A 23,493-nucleotide genomic window follows, 5' to 3' on the forward strand; every position below is an offset into this window, starting at 1 on the left:
CATGGAACGTAGGAATCTTGAGTGCTCTCAGGTTGAGCTGTCTCACAGCCTAGTAGTGTACAGGCAGTTAACTCCATACTGTACCCTGTAGCCTCCACACACGAGACGGTATCTGCTACCTTAGCTTTTGATCGAGCTGAAAACAAAATTAAGTTTTAGAAATCTATGCTAATTCTCCTGAAGGCATTTGTAGGATGATGATGGACAGTGGGTCTCTTTATTTATTCATTTATTTATTTTACCAGTAGTTGTGTAAGGTGCTCTGTTCTCAGCAGTCAGTAATGAGGCAGGTCCTGTTATATGGATGCACATCCTCATCACCACCTCTTGTCTGTGGTGTGCTTCGTCAGTGTGGCACGCAGCAGTGACTTCCATACACTTGTGTGGCCCACAGTGGAGGGAGAATTTGAGACAGTTTGTGACAGGCAAATCCTGGAGGGGAAGAGACTGTCAGGTGTCTCTGGGTAAGTTCTTTCCAGCTTGTTACTTTTAATATGCCTCAACAATGTGCTCCGATTATTATTTACCAAAATGGTTAAGGATTAAGGTTGAAATATGTTCTAATGTAGCGCTCTGCATCACCATAAAAAAAAAAAATGTAATGCTGAACGCACTAGTCATACTGAGAAGCTTTAAGATCCGTCTCTCGTGTTTCTGAAATAAGCAATTGGAGGGGTTTGGTCTGAGGGATGTGGTAGCCGGGGACCCAGCAATTGTGCTGGTGGTGGTTGTATGTTTTGCTGCTTGCCTGTCCACTGTGCACAGGGATTTTGGTCGTAGGTATGATGTGCACTTGCAGGCACCTGAAACCTGTTCCTAATGCTGTTAGATTTTCCTTTGCAGAGTAAGAGGGACCATCTACTCATGAACGTCAAATGGTACTACCGTCAGTCTGAAGTTCCAGATTCTGTCTATCAGCATTTGGTTCAGGATCGGCATAATGAAAATGGTATGTATGCCCTGTGATGCTGTGCCTGTAAAGCTTAGCTTTGGGCAAAACTTTTTTTTTTTTTAAACATCGGTAAAATGAAGATTACCTCTCATAGAATTTCTCTCAAAAGAGCTTGTAATAAAAAACATTGCTGGATACCCTCACCCTTGCTTTTGCATAACTTACTATTTTCCCTAAAAACAACCAGCAACAAAAGAGGGAGGCCTGGAGAGATAGCTCGAGGGTTAAAAACATTTACTACTCTAGCAGGATCCACATTCAGTCTCCACCATCCACACATCCAGCAGCTCACAACACCTGGTGCCTCTAGTTTTCGGGGATCGACTTCCTGTAGCCTCCATGGATAGGTGGTGCTCATAAAATACTACACACGCACACACACACACACACACACACACACACACACACACACACACACACACACACACACACACACTTTTCAAATCTTTAAGAAAATACCCCCAAAAAACCCAAGGAAAAAAAAGGCCCAAGCTTGTGGTAATGCATGTTTTTTTTTAAAAAAGATTTATTTAAATATTATTTATACATATTCTGCCCACATGTATGCCTGCACACCAGGAGAGGGCACCAGATCTCATTGTAGATGTTTGGGAACCATGCTGGGAATTGAACGCAAGGCCTTTGGAAGAGCTATCGGTACTCTTAACCGCTGAGCTATCTCTATAGCCCTATGTACGGTTTTTAAAATAGCAGTAATATAATTCTTTAAGCTCCCATGTTTAAGATGGTGACAGATAGTATTTAAACCCCGTGCGGTTATGTTCCTTGTCCTTTCCAGGGGCTTGTGTTACTGAGCTTCCCCATGGCCCAGGCAGAGAGGTGCAGCTCTCGGTGACTCTTTCTGAGTTACACGTTGGAATATGGGTTAGTCGGTGCCTTCCAGAGCAGAGGACAGTGATTTTTGCCAGCTGATTTCCACTCTTCCCTTTGGTGCCATGCATGGGCTTAGAACCTCATCAACATAAAAGTTGGGTGTCTGTGTGCTGTGCTAGAATTCTGCAGGTGTACAGTAACTTTTTGGAAACTGCCTTTTGAGAGGGGCCTCGTGTCTCTCCCTCACATTAGTCATCCTGAGCTGTGTGAGGTGCTTTGTCATAGCATTTTGTATGAAGAAGGTGATGTAGAGAGGCGCTGTAGGGGCTGGACTAGAGCAGCCTAGGACACGCCACTGTGTGCCCTGCTCACAGTGCTCTTCCCATAGTCTCCGCCTGTGTCCCCTGCTCACAGTGCTCTTCCCATAGTCTCTGCCTGTGTCCCCAGCTCACAGTGCTCTTCCCATAGTCTCTGCCTGTGTCCCCAGCTCACAGTGCTCTTCCCATAGTCTCTGCTGTGTCAGCTCACTGCTCTGTCCCCTCTGCCTGTGTCCCCTGCTCACAGTGCTCTTCCCATAGTCTCTGCCTGTGTCCCCTGCTCACAGTGCTCTTCCCATAGTCTCTGCCTGTGTCCCCAGCTCACAGTGCTCTTCCCATAGTCTCTGCCTGTGTCCCCAGCTCACAGTGCTCTTCCCATAGTCTCTGCCTGTGTCCCCAGCTCACAGTGCTCTTCCCATAGTCTCTGCCTGTGTCCCCAGCTCACAGTGCTCTTCCCATAGTCTCTGCCTGTGTCCCCAGCTCACAGTGCTCTTCCCATAGTCTCCGCCTGGCAGCACAGTGAGCTTTTAATAGGCATTTTAAATTAATGTCTTTGAAAAGATAAAAGTCAGTTAATGAAGATTTTTTAAAATAGAAGCTTAATAATTTTCAGTGCAGTCAGTGTGGCTTCATTCTATTTTGGAATATTTGGCAGTAAACAAGTAAGATGGTGACTGGATGTGGTGGTGTCTGTGAGAGAAAGGAAGGACGGTGATGAGGTTAGGGCTAGTTGGGGATAAGGCCCTGCCACTCAGAAATAGCCAGGCTCTGGAAATGTAAGTCTTGGATAAGGAAATTGCTCAGTGCCCAGACCCACATGGTGGAAAGGAAGAACTGACTCCTACAAGTTGTCTTCTGACCTCCACACGCATTGCTCTGCAGTGTGCTTACCTGAACATAAGCACACACACACATGTTACATGCACACAACATAAAACAATACATAAAGTTAAAGAAGCTTCAGTTGCTGGGATGTAGCAATGGATCGCTCTCTTTTTAAACTTTGTGCGTGTTGTGGCATTCAGCACACAGAAGGACGTGGTAAAAGGCCTAGTCAGCAGTCTGTCAGTTTCCAAAGCTGTGCTCGTGTGCTCTTCCGTGATTCCTGCCACATGCTCCCTCCTGTGTTGGATGCAGCTGATGATAACTAGGCTGTGTTGCTTATTTTCAGTAGGAGGTAAACTTGAGAAAAAGTTTGCAAAAGCTTCCTACTTATTTGGGAAACTATTTTAATGTCTTCTTGATTAACTGTTTCTTTTCTTTTGTTGGTAGATTCTGGAAGAGAACTTGTCATCACAGATCCAGTCATCAAGAACCGGGAGCTCTTCATCTCTGATTATGTTGACACGTACCACGCCGCTGCCCTGAGGTAGGAGCGCAGGTGTGGGGCCGCACAGCCCAGGGGCGCATGCTGACACTTCACTGCTTCCCGGGCTTCTTGAGATTTCCGAGCTTGTCTAACCCCACTTTACCTCCTCTGTATTTCCTAGTGTCGTTTGCTAAAGGTTTTAGGGTGAAATACCCTGAAAAGCTGTGGTTAGTTTATAAAAATCAACCTCTACTAGAAAAGATGGAGGAAAAAAACAGATAAAGCAGCTGTGCCAACATGTTAATTATTAGAAAGCCTAAGAAATGATAGAAAATTTTAGTATTTCTTCTTTCGGTTTTCTTATGTCTCAACTTTTTTTCCCTTTCTTTTCTTTTTTTGGTTTTTCGAGACAGGGTTTCTCTGTGTAGCTTTGGCTGTCATGGACTCGCTTTGTAGACCAGGCTGGCCTCGAACTCACAGCAATCCGCCTGCCTCTGCCTCCCGAATGCTGGGATTAAAGGCGGGTGCCACCACGCCCGGCTTGTCTGAACATTTTTACTAAAAGTCATGCTGAAGAGTAGGGGAGTATATTGAGGACACAGTGTGAAACAGAAGGGACACCATATCCAATTGTGATGTCAGGTAAAGTGAGTGTGCCCTTCTGTTCTGTACTTTGTGTTCTCTCTAGAGCAGGTGCCAGGACTATCCCTTGTACATGTTGTGTCTCTGTGTCTGGCTGATTTAGGGCCTCTAAGTGACATAAGAAGTACAGTAACTGTCCTAGTTAGGGTTCCATTGCTGTGACCACTGCAACTCTCATAAAGGAAAACATCTAATTGGGGCTGGCTTATAGTTTCAGAGGTTTAGTCCATTATCATCATGGTGGGAAGGATGGCAGCACGCAGGCAGACATGGTGCTGGAGAGGGAGCTGTGAGCGCTTCATCTGGATCCATAGGCAGCAGAAGGAGACTGTGTAACACACCAGGTGTAGCTTGAACATAGGAGACACCAAAGCCTACTCCAACAGTTACACGGTTTCTCCAGCAAGGCCACACATCCTAATAGTGCTGCTCCCTATGAAACAAGTATTCAAACATAGGGGTCTGTTGGGCCATACCTATTCAAACCAGCACAGTAGCTAGCATCACAACGCTTTCTTCCCTGTAAACTATAAATAATAAGGGTTGTATCAAATCACAGCAAAACTCTTAACCTCCCTTTCAAAGAATTTGAGTACAATAAAAGCCATTCAGATCTACTGGCTTTAGCTTAACTAAATGAGATGCAACCATTTCTCGAAGAGTGGTGCTCACTGTCACATTCAGTGATCGTGCCTAGGGTCTCTCGTGCAGCGCTACGAAGATAGAGCCAATTACTTTAGGCAGAAGAGCAGGGGCATTTATTTAAGACTCGAGTTTGCATATGTTGGGTCTCAGATTATATGTCATTATGCCTTTTGTCTTAGTTCTTCACTTACTGTAGGGCAAATCCATAGATAACATAGAAATAGGTGAGCTGGCTACCATCCGGTTGAGCCTTTTTAAAAATGGAGAGTAAACAGCCGGGTGTGGTGGTGTATGCCTGTAATCCCAGCACTTGGGAGGCAGAGGCAAGCAGATTTCTGTGAGTTCGAGGCCAGCTTGGTTTACAAAGAGAGTCCAGGACAGCCAGGGCTACACAGAGAAACCTTGTCTGAAAAAAAAAAAAAAGGAAAGTAAGAGTTTTATTTAAATTTCACTTGCCAGGAATTTTTTCCACTTCTTTTTCAACTATTTAAAGATGTAAAATCCTTCTCAGTTCTGTGTAAGAACAGGCAGTGGGGCCATGTGGCTTCTCTGTCAGTGCTTCACTGAGACCTGCTGCAAGGGAGGAGTGGGTTTGTTTGATTGACTTACTATTTTGAGAATGTCTCTGGTTGTTTATAAACTTTCCCCAAATTCCTTTGTCTGTCCTTAATGGTGTATTTCTGGGCTTAAAGTAAGCTACATGCTGAGCAAAGCCATTTAAGAGGGTTGATGGGTTGATGAAACAAACGGTGTTAGGAAGTAAATGAGCTGGCTTAGCATTTGTGCTGGCTTGCCTTCTGTTCTGTTTTTTTTTTTTTTTTTTTTTTTTTTTTTTTTTTTGTTTATTATGTATACCGTGCACATCAGATCACATTACGGATGGCTGTGAGCCACCATGTGGTTGCTGGGAATTGAACTCAGGACCTCTGGAAGAGCAGTCGGTGCTCTTAACCACCAAGCCATCTCTCCAGCCCTTGCCTTCTGTTCTTTCCAGCATCTCACTGGTTGAGGTCATGGTTTTAAAGGACTTTGGATTGTAGTTAGGGAAATGGTGGAAACTGTAATTATTTGTGCAACATGTTTTTACTAATTGCTTAAAATGAGTATATTTGAGGATTTTTAATGCTATTCAGATTTGGTAGACAATTTTCATCTAGTTTTTACATTTTTAGAAGAAATTTTTATCTCAGGCGACTCTAGCTGGACACAGGTAAAGTTGAAGTACTCTAGACAGGCTTGCACTGCTTTATCTGGGCATGAAAAGCTGTGAACCGCTGCTCTGTGCCCTGTACCTTGCTACTCTAATAGCAATACGTAAGGTTCTTTTTTCAAGGTGTCTGACTATAATCCTTCCTGGCTTTAGGCTTTTCATCTTCCTGTGATACTATCTTAAAAGTTGTCCAAAAAGTTGTAGGTCTAGTTCAAAACGTTCATCTCCAATTTTTTCTTAAATGATTTATTTCTTGAGATTATAATATAATTGTATCATCTCACTTCCCTTTCCTTTATCCAAGCCCTCACACGCCATATTTTTTTCCCTTTCTCTTTTTCAAATTCATGGCTCCTCTTTGTGTTAATTGTTGTTGCTTAAAGTTACGTGTTATGTATTTGTAAATACATGAGTACAGCCTCTCCTGTGTGTGTGATGCTGCTGCAGCTATGTGTTCAGCGTCCACCATTCGCTGTTGGACAACCCTGATAGGTACAGTGAGGTCTCTCATTAAGGCAATGCATCCACTTGATTTTTATTAGGCTTAAATGAACCGTGTTTTAGTGACCTGATGACTGAATGACAAGTGGTCTCTTTGTCACTACACGGTCTGGCTTGGTAAACCTTGTCAAAGGCTTGGATTTGCCCGAGTCTGATGCTCAGTATCTGGCTCTAACCTCATCCTCAGAAGTAGTAGCTCAGCACAGAAAGTTTTGTGGTATATTTGTGGTCATCACCTGTCAAACAGGATTGAATGGCAGAGCCCTAGTAGTCTAAGTTTATTCCATTTTTCTTCTCCGAGTTGGGGTACTTTAGCTTATACTTTTTGGTGAGAAGTGATAACTGAGGATTGAGATTCGACTTTTTCTGCCAATTTTTTTTTTTTAAATAGTTCATCCTCAGGAAAGGGTACTTTCCTTTTTCACAAATGTAAACCAGTACCACTATAGACAAATTCGATTTTGAAGGGGACACAAATTAAAAACATGGGCACTTGAAAGGGGATCAAATGAGTATAGTGGAAAAAAAGAGGACTAAAAAGAAAACGAAAAGCCTCAGTGTTGGCTCTTAGCACCATTCTTTCAAAGATCAAAGGGCTCCGTGACATGGAGTCATGCTGTGTGCAGCCATTGGCTGGGCTCTGCCATCCCATTCACTTGGGATGAAGCTGATGTCTGTATTTTTCTTTGAAGCTGGTGCTAGAGTTGGGTTATGAAAGAGAAGGAGAGCCTTGTGCTTTAGTCACCATGAATCAAGAGGAAACAGAATTCCTCTGTGGCCTTTGCTTTGTAAGCTGTGGCAGCTTAGCCTTACCAAAGGAAATGTATCCTCAGTCTGGACTGTGTTGAGAAGTGTGCACTGAGCCAGCGTGCCTGCTTTGCAGCCAGTTTTGAATCCTTGGCCTTGGCCATTCCCCTTTTCTTATCCCGTGACCCTGTTCACCACCTCCATTACAGAAGCCAGCACCTTGAGCTGGTCACTGCCTGAGTCATCTTAGTGCCTACACATGCATTTTTGGTTGACGTTGTGACATAACGGCAAAACGTATCAGATTGAAACAAGATGACTTTAGCTTGATTCTGCTGTCACATAGCTTTGTGACCAGAATCAACACTGTTGACTTTTGACACTTGCTCAGGGTCATGTGACTGAGCAGTGCCCTTATGACCTGAACATATCTCTTGACTTAAGACCCACTATAGCGGGCATGTAGTAAGCACTCACAGGGGGCCTTCTATGCCATGGCCTTGCTAATGTTCTGTTTCAGTTACTGAATCTCACTGAGGTCTATAAAACTAGTGTTCAAGAAAGAAAAGCTTATAATACAGTTACTTCTGGTACTGATGATGTTCAGTATCCATGGATTTTGTTTCTTGTTGCCAGTAAGTGGGTTGATTGGGTATCCCCATGACTTTCGTATAGGAAGCAAAACTTAGCCCAAAGCCCCAAGCTCAAGGCTGAGCCCACATGCCCATCTCTCGCACTTTGCTTGTTGTATTGCTTTCCCCTTTAAGATGATGCTTTGCTGGTGCTGTGTGGCGTGGCCACTCTGTGGCTGGGAATGTGTGCTGTAATAATAGTATTGTAGGTCAGAAGTGACTCTTGACTTGAGGGCTCTTTTTCCAGCTTGCTCACTGTCTGCCTGCTATTTGTATTAGTCACAAGAAAACAATAGTCTAAGGTAGTTCAGGCTATCTGCTAGTATCTTACCTTGAGATTCATATTTTAGAAAGGTAACTTAAGGTAAAATTTTCTAAAAAGTTTTTAGCCAAGAATCTTTGACTAATTATTCATAGATTCTGGTTTTCATTATGTTCACTCTGCATTAATTTACCTCCTTGCTTGGCTATGAGCAACTGCCATTATATTTATGGGTTAAAACAGATTAATTACCTCTGTGGAGATAGATTCCCCTAAGAAGTCTCATCTATTGCAGAGTCCTTTTCTGGGCTGACTTAGAACATTCTTACTCTTCTGTTCACACACCTTAGCGCATTCGTGGGCAGCACAGCTTGTCATTGTCTTTGTCCCCACATTGTGAAGCGCTTTACTGCCTTGCTAGCAGATGAAGGGCTCTGTATTAAAAGCTTTTTGTGGGTTCCAGTGTCTGACTAGTTCTCCCTTTTAAAAGTCATTTGCTTTTCCTCATGAGCCTTGTGATAGCCTCTTTCCACCTGTGAAAAGACGCTGGTATTTGCTGAGTGATTGCATTGAATGTGTTATTTAGCTGGTGAAGAAAGCCTATGCTGACTTTTCTATCTAAGAGCACAGTATATTTTTTATTTGTTTTGTATGACTTATGTGTGCTTCAGGAGAGTTGGGAGTTTGCCTAGTGTGAGTTTCCCACAGCTTTCATTAGGACTTTCCTCAGCACTTGAATGTAAGACTGTTGAACTTTGCACCCTGGGTAATAGTTTATGTTCTTTTTTGTATATTTTGTCATATTCTCCTTTTTATATAATTATTTCTTTTTATGTGCATTGATGTTTTGTCTCATGTATGTCTGTGTGAGGGTGTCATCCTCTGGAACTGGAGTTGCAGAGAGTTGTGAGCTGCCGTGTAGGTGCTGGGAATTGAACCCTGGTCCTCTGGAAGAACAGCCAGTGCTCTTTAACTGCCAAGCCATTTCTCCAGCTTCACTTTGTCACATTTTTCAAAATTTCTTGTATATTAAGTCATAAGACAAAAATGTCTGTCAGGTTACATTGCAGTAAATTAGTTTACCATGAAAAAACAAAAGAACACAAGCCCTCTATACTTAGGAACATAGTACTTCCTATTAAAACAACTTCTGATATAAAAGGAAGTACAAGCTGAAAGAAAACTTTGTAAAAATTAAAATAAAAATGCCATATATATGCATGGCATGCAGTTAAGAAATGATCAAAGAAAAACTAGTTGTACAAACATACCAGTAAATTTTTTAATTAAAAAAAATTAATGAATGAAATTCCCAGCTTATACAGCAATGATCAAACAAAAATCAGGTCAAAAGAATATACTGGCTTTTGTTCTAGCTGGATAGAGAAGTCTAGGTCAGTCTTATTCAAGGATTTCTGCACTGCCTAGAGTTAGGAGTGTTGGTGCTGATTTCTCAGTGTGTATTGTTAGACGTAGAGGAACCACAGTGAAACTATACACATCCATGTACTGAAAAACACGAGTCGTAAAATCAAGTTAGGATTCTGAAAATGTCCCTAGACACTAGATGGAAACTGAGAAAGTAAGGTTTCCAAAAATTCCTCTGCTCTAACCTGGTAGCCTAGAGTAGACAAGACTCTCTTGGTTGCTGGAGAAATGGCTTGGTGGTTAAGAGCATTGGCTCCTCCTCTAGAGGACCCAGGTTCAATTCCCAGAACTCACCGGGCAGCTTACAACTGTCTGTAACTCCAATTCCAGGTGATCTGTGGCACCGGGTGTGTATGTATGTATCCAGGCAAATACTCATATGCATAAAATAAAAATTTTAAATCTTTTTAAAATGATCTTAGCTATTCTCATGAATGTAAGATGGAATTTCAGAGTCATCTTGACTTCCATTTCCCTGATAACTAAGGACTGTGAACAATTCTTTAGTGCTTCTCGGACATTGGAGATCTCTCTTTTGAGAATTCTCGGTTTACCTCTGTAACCCGTCTTTTATTTTATTTGTATTGTTGCTGTTTAGTTTCTTGAGTTCTTTATATATTTTGGATAGTATCCCGCTATTGGATGTAGGGTTCCTGAAGATCTTTTCCTAGTCTGCAGGCTGCCAGTTTGTCCTATTGACAGTGTCCTTTGCCTTACAGACGCTTTTCAGTTTCAGGAGGTCTCACTTATTAATTGTTGCTTTTAGTGCCTGAGCTATTGGTATTTTGTTCAGGAAGTTGTCCCAGTACCAGTGCATTCAAGACCTTTCCCCCACTTTCTTCTATTGGATTTAGTGTATCAGGTTTTATGTTGATGTCTTTGATCCACTTGGACTCCAGTGTTGTGTCCTGCCTGCAAGATGTGCAGGGATAAAAGATGGCACAGAGATCGAAGGAATGGCTAACCAGTGGCTGTCCCAACTTGAGACCATAGGAGAGACCCAACTTCTGACACTATTAATGGTACTCTGCTGTCCTTTAGACAGGAAGCAAGGATAACTGTTAACTGAGAGACTTCATCCAGCAGATAATGGAAACAGATGCAGAGACCCACAGCAAAACATTAGGCAGAACCCAAGCAATCTTGTGGAAGAGTTAGGGGAAGGATTGGGGGAGCTGAAGGGATCAAGGACTCCAGGAAAAGACTTACATAGCCAACTAACCTGGTCACATGGGGCCCCATAGAGACTGAACGGCCAACCGAAGAACATGCATGAACTGGTCCTAGGCCCCTACACATATGAAGCTGATGAGTCCCCTAACAACTGGGGTGGGGGCTGACTCTGACTTGGACTCTGTTGCCTCCCTCTGGATCCCGTTTCCCTAGCATGGCCGCCTTGTCTTGCCTCGGTGAGAGAGGAGGCACTAGGTCCTGATGCCATGTGATGTGCCGGGGGTGGGGGGGGTGGTGGTACCAGGGTTGGGGTATGGTGGAAATGGGCAGGAGGGTGGCACTGGGAGGAGGGGGCGTGGAGTTTCCTTTCCATTGGGATGTAAAATGAACAAATACATAAATTAATGAAGGAAAAAAATAACAGAGAAGACTCTCCCAAGGCCCTTTGTTTTCCTTATACAGTAAGACTGTCCGCAGCTCTCTGCAGACGTGCTGTGAATTCTGTGCTCCCTGCTGGTGAGCAGCCATTCGCTTCACATATCCTTCAGGTGTGGGAAGATAATGTAAAGAAGTCAGTTTCCAGGGTGTGATTTTTGTGTATATTCCCTCCCTTGTGTTGTAGAAGGTTCTGTCCTCGCCATTTGTCCTTTAGCATGTGACCCTTCTGCGCCGTCTGTGTGTTAAGTAGCTCAGAGCACCAGCTCTGGACACCCCATTTTCTGCTTTTTTTTTTTTTTTTTTCTGAGTGTGTGTGTGTGTCTGTGTGTGTGTGTGTGTGTGTGTGTCTGTCTGTGTGTGTCTGTGTATCATGCTTGCAATCCTTTTGGCTCAGCCTCCTTGGTGCTGGCTTTGCAGATATGTGCCACTAATCTAGCTGAGGTGAGACTTTTTCTACGATGCCGCCTTCACTTGTAGATGACTGTATGTGGAGCTTTCCTGCCCTGACTTCTATCTGTATTAACAATGAAGGATTGCTTTAGAAGTGGGGGTGACACTGAGTGAGGTGGCTTGCACCTCTGTAATCCTAGCACTCGGGAGGCAGAGGCAGGCCAGCCTGGTCTACAAAGAAATTCCAGGACAGCTGGGCTACACAGAGAAACCCTGTCTCAAAGAACAACCTCCCCCAAAAAGGTAAGAAAGAAATGGAGGTGACAGAAAATTAGAAAATTCTGAAACCAGATGTTTCAACCAGATGGAAACGATGGTAGTTTTCTCTTTAATATTCAGTCCTTTCTAGAACATCTATTCCACCAAAGACTATGAAAGAGACCACAGTGTCATCCAGATTCTGCACAGAGGGTGTGTATGTGTGCAGTGGGAAGGTGGGCCCACTGCATCTAACCTGGAGTTAAATGGAGTGTTTCATCATGTATTTCTGCAGTGATTTGAGTACTCTTCTTATTTCTAGCTTATTTTGATCGCCTTGCCTCCAGATCACCTTTTGTTGAGCCACTGTCTGCTTGTCACTTACTTGCTGCCTCACCTGACTTGTAGTTTATATTTATGTTTTGTTTTATTTTACCACAAAATGTGAAGGAAAAAAAAAAGCAATTGTGATTCAAAGTTATATACTGAAGCAATCATTAAACCAAAAAAAAAAACATTGCCAATCAAAGCATGGACACTGTATGTATTTTCCATACACCCTGGATTTAGGCATGAGCTTCCCTCACGCCAGCCCCAGTCCATCTGCATTTTTGGTTTGCAATGCAACTAATTTAAACATACCTTTTGTCTTCTGTTTTTTTCCCAGAGGGAAGTGTAACATCTCCCATTTTTCTGACATATTTGCTGCTAGGGAGTTTAAAGCCCGAGTGGACTCCTTTTTCTACATACTAGGCTACAACCCTGAAACAAGGTAAGTTGGTCTCTTATGCCCACTTCATTTTCTCACTCACATGTTTGTGTGTTTGCACAATTGCACATTTGTACTTCAGCTAGAAAGATGCCAGAAAATGACAGAAAGCCCACGTAACCTCAGAGTTGGCACGTTAGCATTTAGTACAACTTGTTTGCTTTCACTTTTTTTTTTTAAAGATTTATTTATTTTTTATTATGTATACAATGCTCTGTCTGCATGTACACCTGCAGGCCAGAAGAGGGCATCAGATCACATTACAGATGGTTGTGAGCCACCATGTGGTTGCTGGGAATTGAACTCAGGACCTTTGGAAGAGCAGGTGGCGCTCTTAACCACTGAGCCATCTCTCCTCCAGTCCTGCTTTCACTTTTGTTAGACAAGAAAAGGTGTGGAAACGAGAGCATACAGAGGAGGGATAAGGCTATAACATGGCTGCCAGATCTCTGCTTTGAATGTACCGATACGTCATTTCCTGGATGCAGACTTTGTCAAGCCTTCCATATGTGTCGGAAAAGAACAAGTCAGTTTGGAAAGCTTGTTAGACACTTTTTTCAGTTTGCTTTGGGTAATGAGATCTCAGGAACACTCACCCAGAGGTCTGGGAGATGTAGTAGGAGATGGACAGTACCCTGGTCCTACCATTGTGGTAATGCATACATGAGTAACAGAACAGTTATGTACATGATGCCCAGTGTGGCTACAAGAAACATACTTTACCAGCCTGAAAGTGGAAGATGGCCCCCGGCCCTGTTAGCTTTAACTCCAGCTTGACAGTCATCTGAAAGAAGAGCCTCAGTTGAGGAATTGTCTAGGTTAGATTGGCTGTGGGCAATTCTGTGGGGGATGACTCGATTTCTCCTTGATGCTGGAAGGTAATGGGGGCACCATTACCTGAACAGGTGATCATGGGCTGTATAAGAAATCTAAATGCCTCAAAAGTTGAATGCTTGCTATGTTTACAAAGGACGCAGGATTGTTTCCCAGCACCCACATTGTGGCTCACAACCACCTATAATTTCAGTTACAGGAGATCTCAGACCCTTTTCTAGCCTATGTAGGCTTCTGCATGAACATGCTACACCTAAACTCATGTAGGCAAACACAAGTACACATCTTTCCATAAGTTCCTTTTTGTCAAATTGGTTGGGGTTTAAAAAATATTTATTTATTTATTTATTATTACTATACAGTGTTGTACCTGCATGTACACCTGCATGCCAAGAGAGAGGGCGTCAGATCACATTATAGATGGTTGTGAGCCACCATGTGGTTGTTGGGAAATGAACCCAGTCAGGACCTTTGGAAGAGCAGGTGGTAGTCCTAACCACTGAGCCATCTCTCTAGCCCTTGTCAAAGTGTTTTATTACAGCAAAAATGGAACCAGAACAGCTGTCAGTGTGCCAAGCAACTGGAAGCTGAAAGCAAGCGTGATTGCTCTGGTCTCATCTGATAAAACAGAGCCCAAGCCTAAATTTGAAGAGATGAGGGTCACTATGTAGTAACAAGGAACAATGCATTTGGAAGCTTCTGCTATTTTTTCAAGAGAGGGTTTCTCTGTGTAGCCTTGGCTGTCTCAGAACTCACTTTGTAGGCTAGGCTGGCCTCGAACTCACAGAGATCCTCCTGCATCAGCCTCCTGAGTGCTGGAATTAAAGGTGTGAGCCACTTAGCCAGAGTCTGTGTATTAAGAGGTTATAACAGTTGTAAATAGATGGTCACTGAATGTTGAGGCTAAAAAATAACCTGCTGCATAGAAAGGTCCACATAGGCCAAGATAAAGGTTATATTTATTTATTCATTCATTCATTTTGGGTTTGAGGGCTTTTTAAAAATAAACAAACAAACAAATAAATTAATTAATTAATTAATTTTGGTTGGTTGGTTTTTGGCTTTTTCAAGACAGGTGTTTCTGTGTAGCCTTGGCTGTCCTGGACTTTGTAGACCAGGCTGGCCTTGAATTCACAGAGCTCCGCCTGCCTCTGCCTCCTGAGTGCTGGGATTAAAGGTGTGCGCCACCACACCCATCGAGGTTTTTGGTTTTTTGAGGCAGGGTTTGTCTGTGTAGTTTTGGTTGTCTTGGAAGTTGCTCTATAGACCAGGCTGGCCTCAAACTCAAAAAGATCTGCCTGCCCCTGCCTCTGCCTCTGGAGTGCTAGCATTAAAGGTGTGCACTACCACTGCCCAATTAATAACGAGTAATTTTTGATACCTCACTGTCCTCTATGAATAGGTCATCCAGATCCCCTGTTCCCACTCCCCAAATCAAGACAGAGCAAATGGACTTAACAGATACCTATAAAACATTACACCTGACAGTGGCAAAACAAGCAATCTTTTCATAAACAGATCGCATTTTGGGTCATTAAAGAAATCTTAATGGGCTAGAGGGATGGTTTGGCAGTTTAGAGCACTTGTTGCTCTTACAGGGGATCCAGATTTGATTTCAACAGCCGCGTGATGGCTCAGAACTACTGTAATTCCCGTTTAGGAGATTGCACCGTTTCCAGGTGACCTTGGGCAAGGTGCCTGGCATGCATGTGGTGTATGTGTATATTTCCAGACAAGATGCTTATACATATAAAATAAAGTAAGTAAATCTTAAATTTTTATTTTTAAAATCCTAAAAAAATAAACGCCATTGAGGTGATTTCTTAGAGTGTATTAAATAGATCATAGTAGAATGAGACACAAGACTAATTGCAAAAGAGATTACAGGGACTGTGGGCCCTGCAAACATGAGGGTCCAAGTTCAATCCCCAGAACTCACATACATAAAAGCATGCATTGTGGTACTGGGGCTTGCTGGCCAGCCAGGCTAGTCTAGTTGGCAAGTTCCAGGCCAGTGAAAGACCCTCTCCACATGGTGGAGGCACATACCTATAAAGGTGTCTGGCACTCAGGAGGCAGAGGCAGCCTGATGTCTGTGAGTTCAAGGCTATACAGAAAAACCTTTTCTCAAAAAAGAAAAAAGACCCTTCCAAAGAAAAAGTGGATGACAGTGAGGCAGTGTCTTCTGGTTTATGCACACAGGTGAATACACAAACATGAACTATACACATACTCATGAACAGCTGGTCATTGAGGAAATCAGAGCTGAAATTTAAAAATTCTTAGAAGCACATGAAAATGAAACCACTACTGATCAGAACCTCTGACGGACTATAAAGACAGTTCTGAGAAGATATGTGTAGCTATGAAGGCTTACATTAAAAATCAAGACTCCCAAAAAAAAAAGTTTCAAGGTCATAGAAAAACAAGAATAAACTCAACTAACCAAATTTTAGGAGAGAGAAATAATTAAGCTCAGGAAAGAAATTAATGAGATTGAGTCTTAAAAACAGTACAATAAGTCAGTCAAAGGGCTGGTTCTAAAAAGGTAACTTGATAAACCCTAGGAAAAAGCTAAAAGAGACAACTTAGATTAATATTTTAGAGATGAAAATTGGGGCATTACATCGAGTAATGGTGAATTCCTGAGGATTACTAGGAATATTTTGAGTAACCTATATTCTAGAATAGGAAAACTAGCTAAAAGAGACAACTTAGATTAATACTTTAGAGATGAAAATTGGGACATTACATCAAGGAACAGTGAAGTCCTGAGGGTTACTAGGAATGCTTTGAGTAACCTATATTCCAGAATCTGGAAGAAATGGACAAATAAACATGATCTCACTGAAATAGCATCCAACCTGCATACCATGAGAATGGTAATTTGAATTCTCTCACATTTTTCTGAGCAATAAAAGGCACGATAATGTACATATACAAAACAAACATTTCAGAATGTCAGGCTGCTAGGTGGTGGCCTACTCCCAGCTACTTAGGAGGCTGAGGCAAGAGGATCACAGGTTCAGCATCTGCTTGTATTACAGAGTGAACTTAGAACCAGCCTAGGCAAGTTGACAAGACCTTCCCTCCAAACTGAAAGTAAAAAGAGAAGTTGAAATGTAGCTCAGTAGTAGAATGCCTACATAAGATGCATAGATCCAGCCGAGTGTGGTGGCGCACGCCTTTAATCCCAGCACTCCAGAGGCAGAGGCAGACTGATCTCTAGGAGTTCGAGGGCAGCCTGGTCTATAAAGAGAGTCCAGGGCAGCCAAGGCTACACAGAGAGACACCCCCCCCAAAAAAAAAGATGCATAGATCCTGTGATCAATCCTACAATGGCATGGGGGGCACTTGAAATGTTACTATCAAATACATTCTTGGTATACGGCCTATGTCTGAAAGTGAAAAACTCAAAAAATTCCAGTTTGCTAAAGAAAACGAACACTTCATATAGGGAGCAAAAATCAAACCCTTGTATGGTTACTAAAATGAAGATTAGAACAATGCAAGCGGGGACTGACTCAGCTTTTTAAGAGCTCTTGCAGAGGACCCAGTTTCAGTTCCCAGCATCCATGTGGTGGCTCACAACCACCTGTAATTTCAGTTCCAGATCCAGAGGATCTGACAGCGTCCTCTGGCCTCCATGGACACCAGGCTAGCCTGTGGTACACAGACTTACATATAGGCAAACTCATACACCAGGCTAGCCTGTGGTACACAGACTTACATATAGGCAAACTCATACACCAGGCTAGCCTGTGGTACACAGACTTACATATAGGCAAACTCATACACCAGGCTAGCCTGTGGTACACAGACTTACACATAGGCAAACTCATACACATTGACAAAAACTGGGTGGGGCGGAGAATGACTAGTTTTTCTTTATACCAATGATGAATTTACCAAGAAAGGAACTCAAGAAAGAAAAATCACATTCACAGTAGTTTTTAATAAATTGGCCTGGGTATATAATTCAGTGGTAGTGTTAACTAATTCGTGAAGGCTGTATTGTGTGTTCAGTTCCTAATGCCCACAGCACATCAAGCTCCTCCAGAGGACCTGAGTTCACGTCCCATCATCCATGTCAGTAGGCTTATAGTCACCTGTATCTCCAGCTTCTGAGGACCTAACATCCTCTTTTGGTCTTCGTGGACACCCAAGTGTACACACAGAGTCACACAGAAATCACAATATATATGCCAATAATAGTAATGCAATTAAAAAGCACTATACTAAAGAAGGCACTTAAAGAAAGACATCGTTATGAGATTGAAAAATTTATACTGTGAAAATGGCTGTATTCCTAAAAGCAGTCTAGAAATAGTTTCATTCTCACCACCTTCCATTGACGTTCTTTAGAGAACTAAAGGTAATCTTAAAACTAAAATGGAGGCCAGGTGGTGGTGGCACACGCCTTTAATCCCAGCAGTCGGGAGGCAGAGGCTGGTGGATTGCTGTGAGTTCAAGCCCAGCCTGGTCTACAAAGCAAGTCCAGCATAGCGAAGGCTACACAGAGAAACCCTGTCTCGAAAAACAAACAAAACAAAACAACAACAACAACAAAAAACTGAAGTGGAAGCATAAAGTTCCCCAAGTAATTAAAGCAGCCCTAAGCAGAAAGAGCAACCGTGTGGTACTGCACAGAGGCCAGCTACAGCCACCAGGTTTCTACAAAGATACAAGGACATATGCACTTGAGATAAGAGAACCTCTTCAAAAAAAGGTGCTACTAAGTCTGTATGGAGAAGCATGAAACCAATCTGTATCTCTCATCTCATACAAAAGTCATCCGTGTAAGACCTGAAACTGAAGAAGATTCCACTAGCTTAATAAATAATAGCAAGAATTGATAAGTGGTGTGCCATGAAGTAAAATCCTTCTGCACAGAAAAGGAAACAGCAGAGTCTTTAAAGTGGGAGAAAAACCTTTGCTGAGTCTACATCTTACAGGGGTACTGTGGAGACAAGTGTCACATGCTTTCTTTGTGAAATCTAGAAGTTGGAAGGTGGTAATGGAGAAAAACAGAGCATAGTAGAGACAAAAGAAAGATAAACGCCACTTATTTTCTATATGCAGAATCTAAACTCATTTTCTCATATGCAGGATCTAAATCAATCAATCTATCTATCTACCTACCTACCTACGTACCTACTTACCACCTACCTACCTACCTACCTACCTACTTACCACCTACCTACCTACCTACCTACCTACCTACTTACCTACCGACCGACCGATAGGGTGTGAAAGTAGAAGGAGGACCATGTAGGGGAGAAGGAACTTAAAGGAGAGAGGACAAATAATGTAAATTTCATGTATAGCACAAAGCAAAAGAGGGAGTATTTGGAAGGGTCCAGCAGGAGAGCAGAGGCAGACGGATCTCTGTGAGTTCGAGGCCAGCCTAGTCTACAAAATGATTTCAGGACAGCCAAGGCTACACAGAGAAAGGAAAACAAAACAAAGAAAACAAAAAAACAAAACAAAAACCAAACCAGAACCAAAAAGGAAGGACATAAACAAAGACCAGTGGAGGCCTGTGAGAGCCAGTGAATGCTAAGAAAATTAATCATAGTCAAGCAACATCAGCTGTGTCAAATAACTAAACAAAGAATTAATTTATATTTACATAGAAGCGTATATGTGTGCACATCCACACTAGTCGTCAGTCAGATGCTGACATGGTCTGTGGAGGATTTTTAAAACCACAAAGGTCAGCAAGATGATCAAGTTGTATATGTTCTGGTACCTGAGACACATCTGCAAATATGAAAATTAGACAGGAAAGAATTGTCTTCTAGGAATCATTTTTTATTATGTGAGATGTGTAAATACAAAATGAAGGTTGTTTAATGAACACTTTGTTCTAAAGGATGCTTTAAATTTGAATGTGCTCTTGGGCCAGGCTGCCTTGGTAAAGAGAGCATGTTGTGTTGTAGTTGTGTAAGGCTGCACTGTCCAGGCATGCACATTAGTGTCTGTTTTTCTGTCTCTCCATATTAGAGCTAGTACAGCGGAGCTCAAGTTCTGCACAAATAGGATACCAAGTACAAGGGAGCAAGTCACAAATGAGAAGACTAACCTTGAACCCTCTGATCGCTCTACTGAACTTGGCTCTGATTTCAGAGTCTGTTTCTGACATTCCTGCACTAGAGAAGGTTTACATTATCTTATGTGAACAGAGTCCATCCCGAGTTTCCTTCTGTGGGCCAGGGTTCTGCGAGGTCGTTTCCTTGTGCTTTCCTTTGACATGAAGAGTCCAATTCAAACTGTAGTCAGGGAAGAGACAGTACAAACAGCAGACCAATGCCGGGGAAGCCCCACGACAGAAGCATAGGTAAGAAGTTTTTGGAGTGATAAGCCCTTGTGCAAGATCGTGCAGGACGGTCGCAGGTAAACTATCCTTGCTCTTAGAAGTGACAGAACATTGACAGAACCGTTTACCACCCGCTAACTTCAGTGAGATAAAAGAAACTGCAAATGGTGCGGACAGTGTCAAATCCTAGTGTAAGCAACATGGGAAGAAGCAGTTCTAGGGGTCATGGGGACCCAGGTCTCTTGAGAGACCCAGCTGCAGCTGTTACCTTGTTTTCCAAAATGACTGGCCACTTCTAGGACCTGGAAGAAAGCAGAAGTGAGTAGGTCACCTCCTCCCTTTATGGGAGCTTGCCCAAGCTGCTTTGCCTTAGCTAGCAACAAAGATCAGGCATGCTTTGCAGGAGAATTCCACAGGTGCTGGGAGAGCAAACACAGGTGGAAAGTCACTTATTAACCTCTTTCAGAGGAGGAACAGGCCAGGCCTGTGGGCGGGGATTCAGAATAAGGAGCATCTGTACCTACAGTCAGCGGCACCCAGGGCAGCTAGTGAGACTGAAACAGTAACAGTGAAATTAAGTTTCTTTTGACTTAGAGTAACAACAACAACACAGCGTTTCTCTTTGTAACAGCCCTGACACTTCTGGACTAACCAGGTTGCCCTCAAACTCACAGATATCTGCCTGCCTCTGCCTCCCCAGGCTGGGATTAGAGGTGTGGACCACCTGAGTTGGAGGGACAGCTCAGAGGTTAAGAGCACTGACTGCTCTTCCAAAGGTCCTGAGTTCAATTCCCATCTGTAATGAGATCTGGTGCCCTCTTCTGGCCTGCAGGTGTACATAATAAATACTGTAAATAAAAAAAAGATTTTTTTTTTTTAAAGAAAGGTATGGGCCACCCCTCCCCAGCTAAGTAACTTTTTAATGTGATAGTTCCTGTGTGTCATCCCCCTCCCCACTGTGAAGATAGCTCTACTGAATTCTTCCATGTCATTTGTTTAAGTGAACCTTTCCTGTGTGGAAGGGCTTTCCTTGGTGCCATCTAGTTCCAGGGCTCTCATTTTGTCAGGTTTCTGCACTGTCAACTGCAGCAGTTCTGGGGAAATGTTTTTCTGGCCTACAGCCCTGTTTTCATGTGTTGGGACAAAGGGAAACGGGTTCAGATATATCTAGCTGAGTGCAGCATTTGCGTTCTCTTCCCTCCCTTCTGTCTCTGAATATAAGAAATTTTACATAGCTGAGAGTGGCCTTGAGTCTCCTGTCTCCCGAATCCTGAGTGCTAGGGTTACAGGCACCATACTAACTTACGTGGTCCTGAGGCTCAAGCCCAGAGAGCTTCCTGCGTTCTGAGCAAGCACTCGTACCAGCGGAGTCCCATCCCCAGCCCCGTGGCATTTCTGGTATGTTGTAGGTTATGTTCTCTGCAGATACATGTGTAGATTCTTAGAATTTGGTTTGTCTTACAGCATAGACAGAGCCCAGCACACGGGACTGACCATGGTATACTGCTCTAAGAATCTGCAATTTTAATTTTTTGACTCCCCATTCCATTTCTGAGAAATGGTTGACTCTGCCCTTTTTTGCAATCTTATCTTTTATGTTTTGGGGAATTTTGTGATCTTTCCTTTCTCTTTCTCTTTTAAGTTATAAGTGATGTTTAAAAAAAAAAATGACCCTTTAGTTTGCAGGAGGGAATAAGCTACATGTCAGCTACTTGTTGCATGACAAACACCCCTTTGTAGGAGATGCAGGCTGTATAAGAAGCCGGTTTGCTCTGCAGCGTTTCACCAGAAGCTCTCTTGGCTGGACTGTGGGCTGTGTGAGTGGGCACTGTGGTGCTATAGTAAGGTAGCCTTATCTACACGGCCTTAGAAATCTTTCCAAATCAGGTTTTAATAGCTTTATTTTCATGCATAGTGCTGTGAGAATTTGACTTAGAGAATTGAGTCAGAGAACTTGAAATGAGGGCTTCCCCACCCCCCAGAATCCGGATGTGTTTATAGAGGATGGTTGTTTGGCATTGGGGGGCATATGCATGCACTTTGGTTTATGTTGGGGGTAGGTGTCAACCCAGCATTGTGGCTCATGCTGTCAGTTGCACCTGCAGCACCCAATTCCCAGCTGGTTTGAACCTTTGTGCTGTTTTTATTGTTAGATTCCATTCTTCAAGACCGATGGGGCTTGTATTAATTACACCTTAGGCAATGTTGTCATTTATCACGTGGGGACTTTGGAGCTTTTTGCATGAAGCATAGGATTTTTATGTGCTCTGTTAGTGCCATCTCTATTGTGTGCACACCTATGTGTCTAGCTTGCTTGTTTGGTGTTTTTAGTCAAATACATAAGGTTTTCAAAAAGGCGTGTTTTAATGACTTTCCTTAAGCACTGCTGCTATGTTCTAAAGTGTGTGGCTGTGTTTCTGGGTTTAATCTCTGGTGCAATCATTCGTACTATTTTTTTTTTTTTTTCACTTTTGTTCCTTCTTGAAAAACTGGTTACTTAAAAACCAAATTTACTTTGAAATATAAAAGACAAAAGAAAACTTGCTGCTGTCTCCTGTGGACAGATGCTTCTCCTTGGCTTGGCTTGGCTTGTTCCCTGGTGTTGGCTGTCTGGAATCCCCTTTCTAAGGCCCCACTTCCCTGCACACTAGCTTGGTGTGCAGGGAGAAGCTGCAGAGACTGTTGGCTGGGCTTTATTTACGGAAACAGCAGGGTTGAGATTGATTGCGTTCTGAAGAGACAGTGTGTGGATGAGGGAGGGTCACAGCACATGCTCAGTCCTGTCAGTGTGAGGGAAGTTTCTGCGTTCTGCGTGAAGGCTTAGGTCATAGCACAAGCTCAGTGAGAGCTCTGTGAGGTCTCTCAGCCTGCATGTGCCTCCATTTTGAGTACTTAGAGTAGAAAAGGGCAGAGTTTTAGCAGTAAGTAGAGGTTCAGGAATCCAGCTAGACTCCCGAGAGCCTGTTAGTCATGGACGATCCGTTCAGCCCCTGCAGGTAGGCGATCTTCCCCTGGCCTCACCCAGACACTGGCTTTGCTGCTCAGGCTCCTTCTGGAGATGTTTATGAATCACCTCGCCATTCACAGTGCATGTTCCTCAAGCCTTTGGCTCAGCGGGCTGTGTAGCGGCCGTACTGCAGAGCATAAAGTCAGAGCTGTGCCTGGCGTCTGCCTGGAGGTGAATTAAGCAGATGTAGAGTGTGGAGCTTTGTGAGTTTCTATCCATGTCCTCGTCCCTCTTCCTTGCTTCTTCCTCTCTTGGGTGTGATTTTAGCCTGAGTTTGCCCGGTGTAGCACTTGTCTGTCTTAAAAACCTACAGAGCAAACCTGCAGCTGTCTCATTACCCGTGTGCCTTGTGCGGATTGCCGGGCCACAGAGTGGATCTGTTTCGCTGTTTTAGGAAGGGTGGTAGGTGGGCAGCTATTGGTTGCTTTGAAGGTGGGTGGAACTTGTTTTGATTGAGAGCCTGTTTGCTGGCACAAATTTATAATGCTTGTGGATGATGATTGCAACTGTGTCGTTTTAAAGTGGGTTTTAGGACGGGAGCTTTCATGTCACATGAATCTCTCTTCTATTCCTTCTGAAGGGAGCAAGCCTTCTTGGAGTTTGCAGGACTTACTAGCTTTGTGGGACTATACACACTGATATCTGTGTTAAAATTGAGATTCATATGCTTGTATTTATTCTTGTATGTTTGTTTTAGCTTTGTGGGGTATATGTACTTTGTGTTGAGTAGGAGAGTGCAAAGGGTTTGATGCCGAAGAAGGTAGAGGTCACAAGGTCGCACTTGGTACCTGTGGCTTGATTTCTGACCACAAAGTACCCCCTCCTA

The 23,493-nt window shown here is 43.1% G+C and overlaps 1 protein-coding gene across 4 annotated transcripts in view; it reads left to right on the forward strand.

The window, feature by feature from the left end:
- The window catches only part of Rere (arginine-glutamic acid dipeptide repeats), a 329,541-nt gene that overhangs the window by 181,790 nt on the left and 124,258 nt on the right, over positions 1-23,493 (forward strand). For 2 of the 4 annotated variants that reach the window (XM_051171194.1, XM_051171190.1), the window contains 3 exons: positions 844-949; positions 3,376-3,472; positions 12,406-12,510. In XM_051171194.1, the coding sequence (XP_051027151.1) occupies positions 844-949; positions 3,376-3,472; positions 12,406-12,510 (308 nt within the window). Of the gene's footprint in view, positions 1-829; positions 950-3,375; positions 3,473-12,405; positions 12,511-22,144; positions 22,657-23,493 lie in introns of those variants that run through there. The other 2 variants (XM_051171189.1, XM_051171191.1) reach the window with 2 other exon arrangements.

This window comes from Acomys russatus, chromosome 29, assembly GCF_903995435.1.
Source record: "Acomys russatus chromosome 29, mAcoRus1.1, whole genome shotgun sequence".
Taxonomy (NCBI): Eukaryota; Metazoa; Chordata; class Mammalia; order Rodentia; family Muridae; genus Acomys; species Acomys russatus.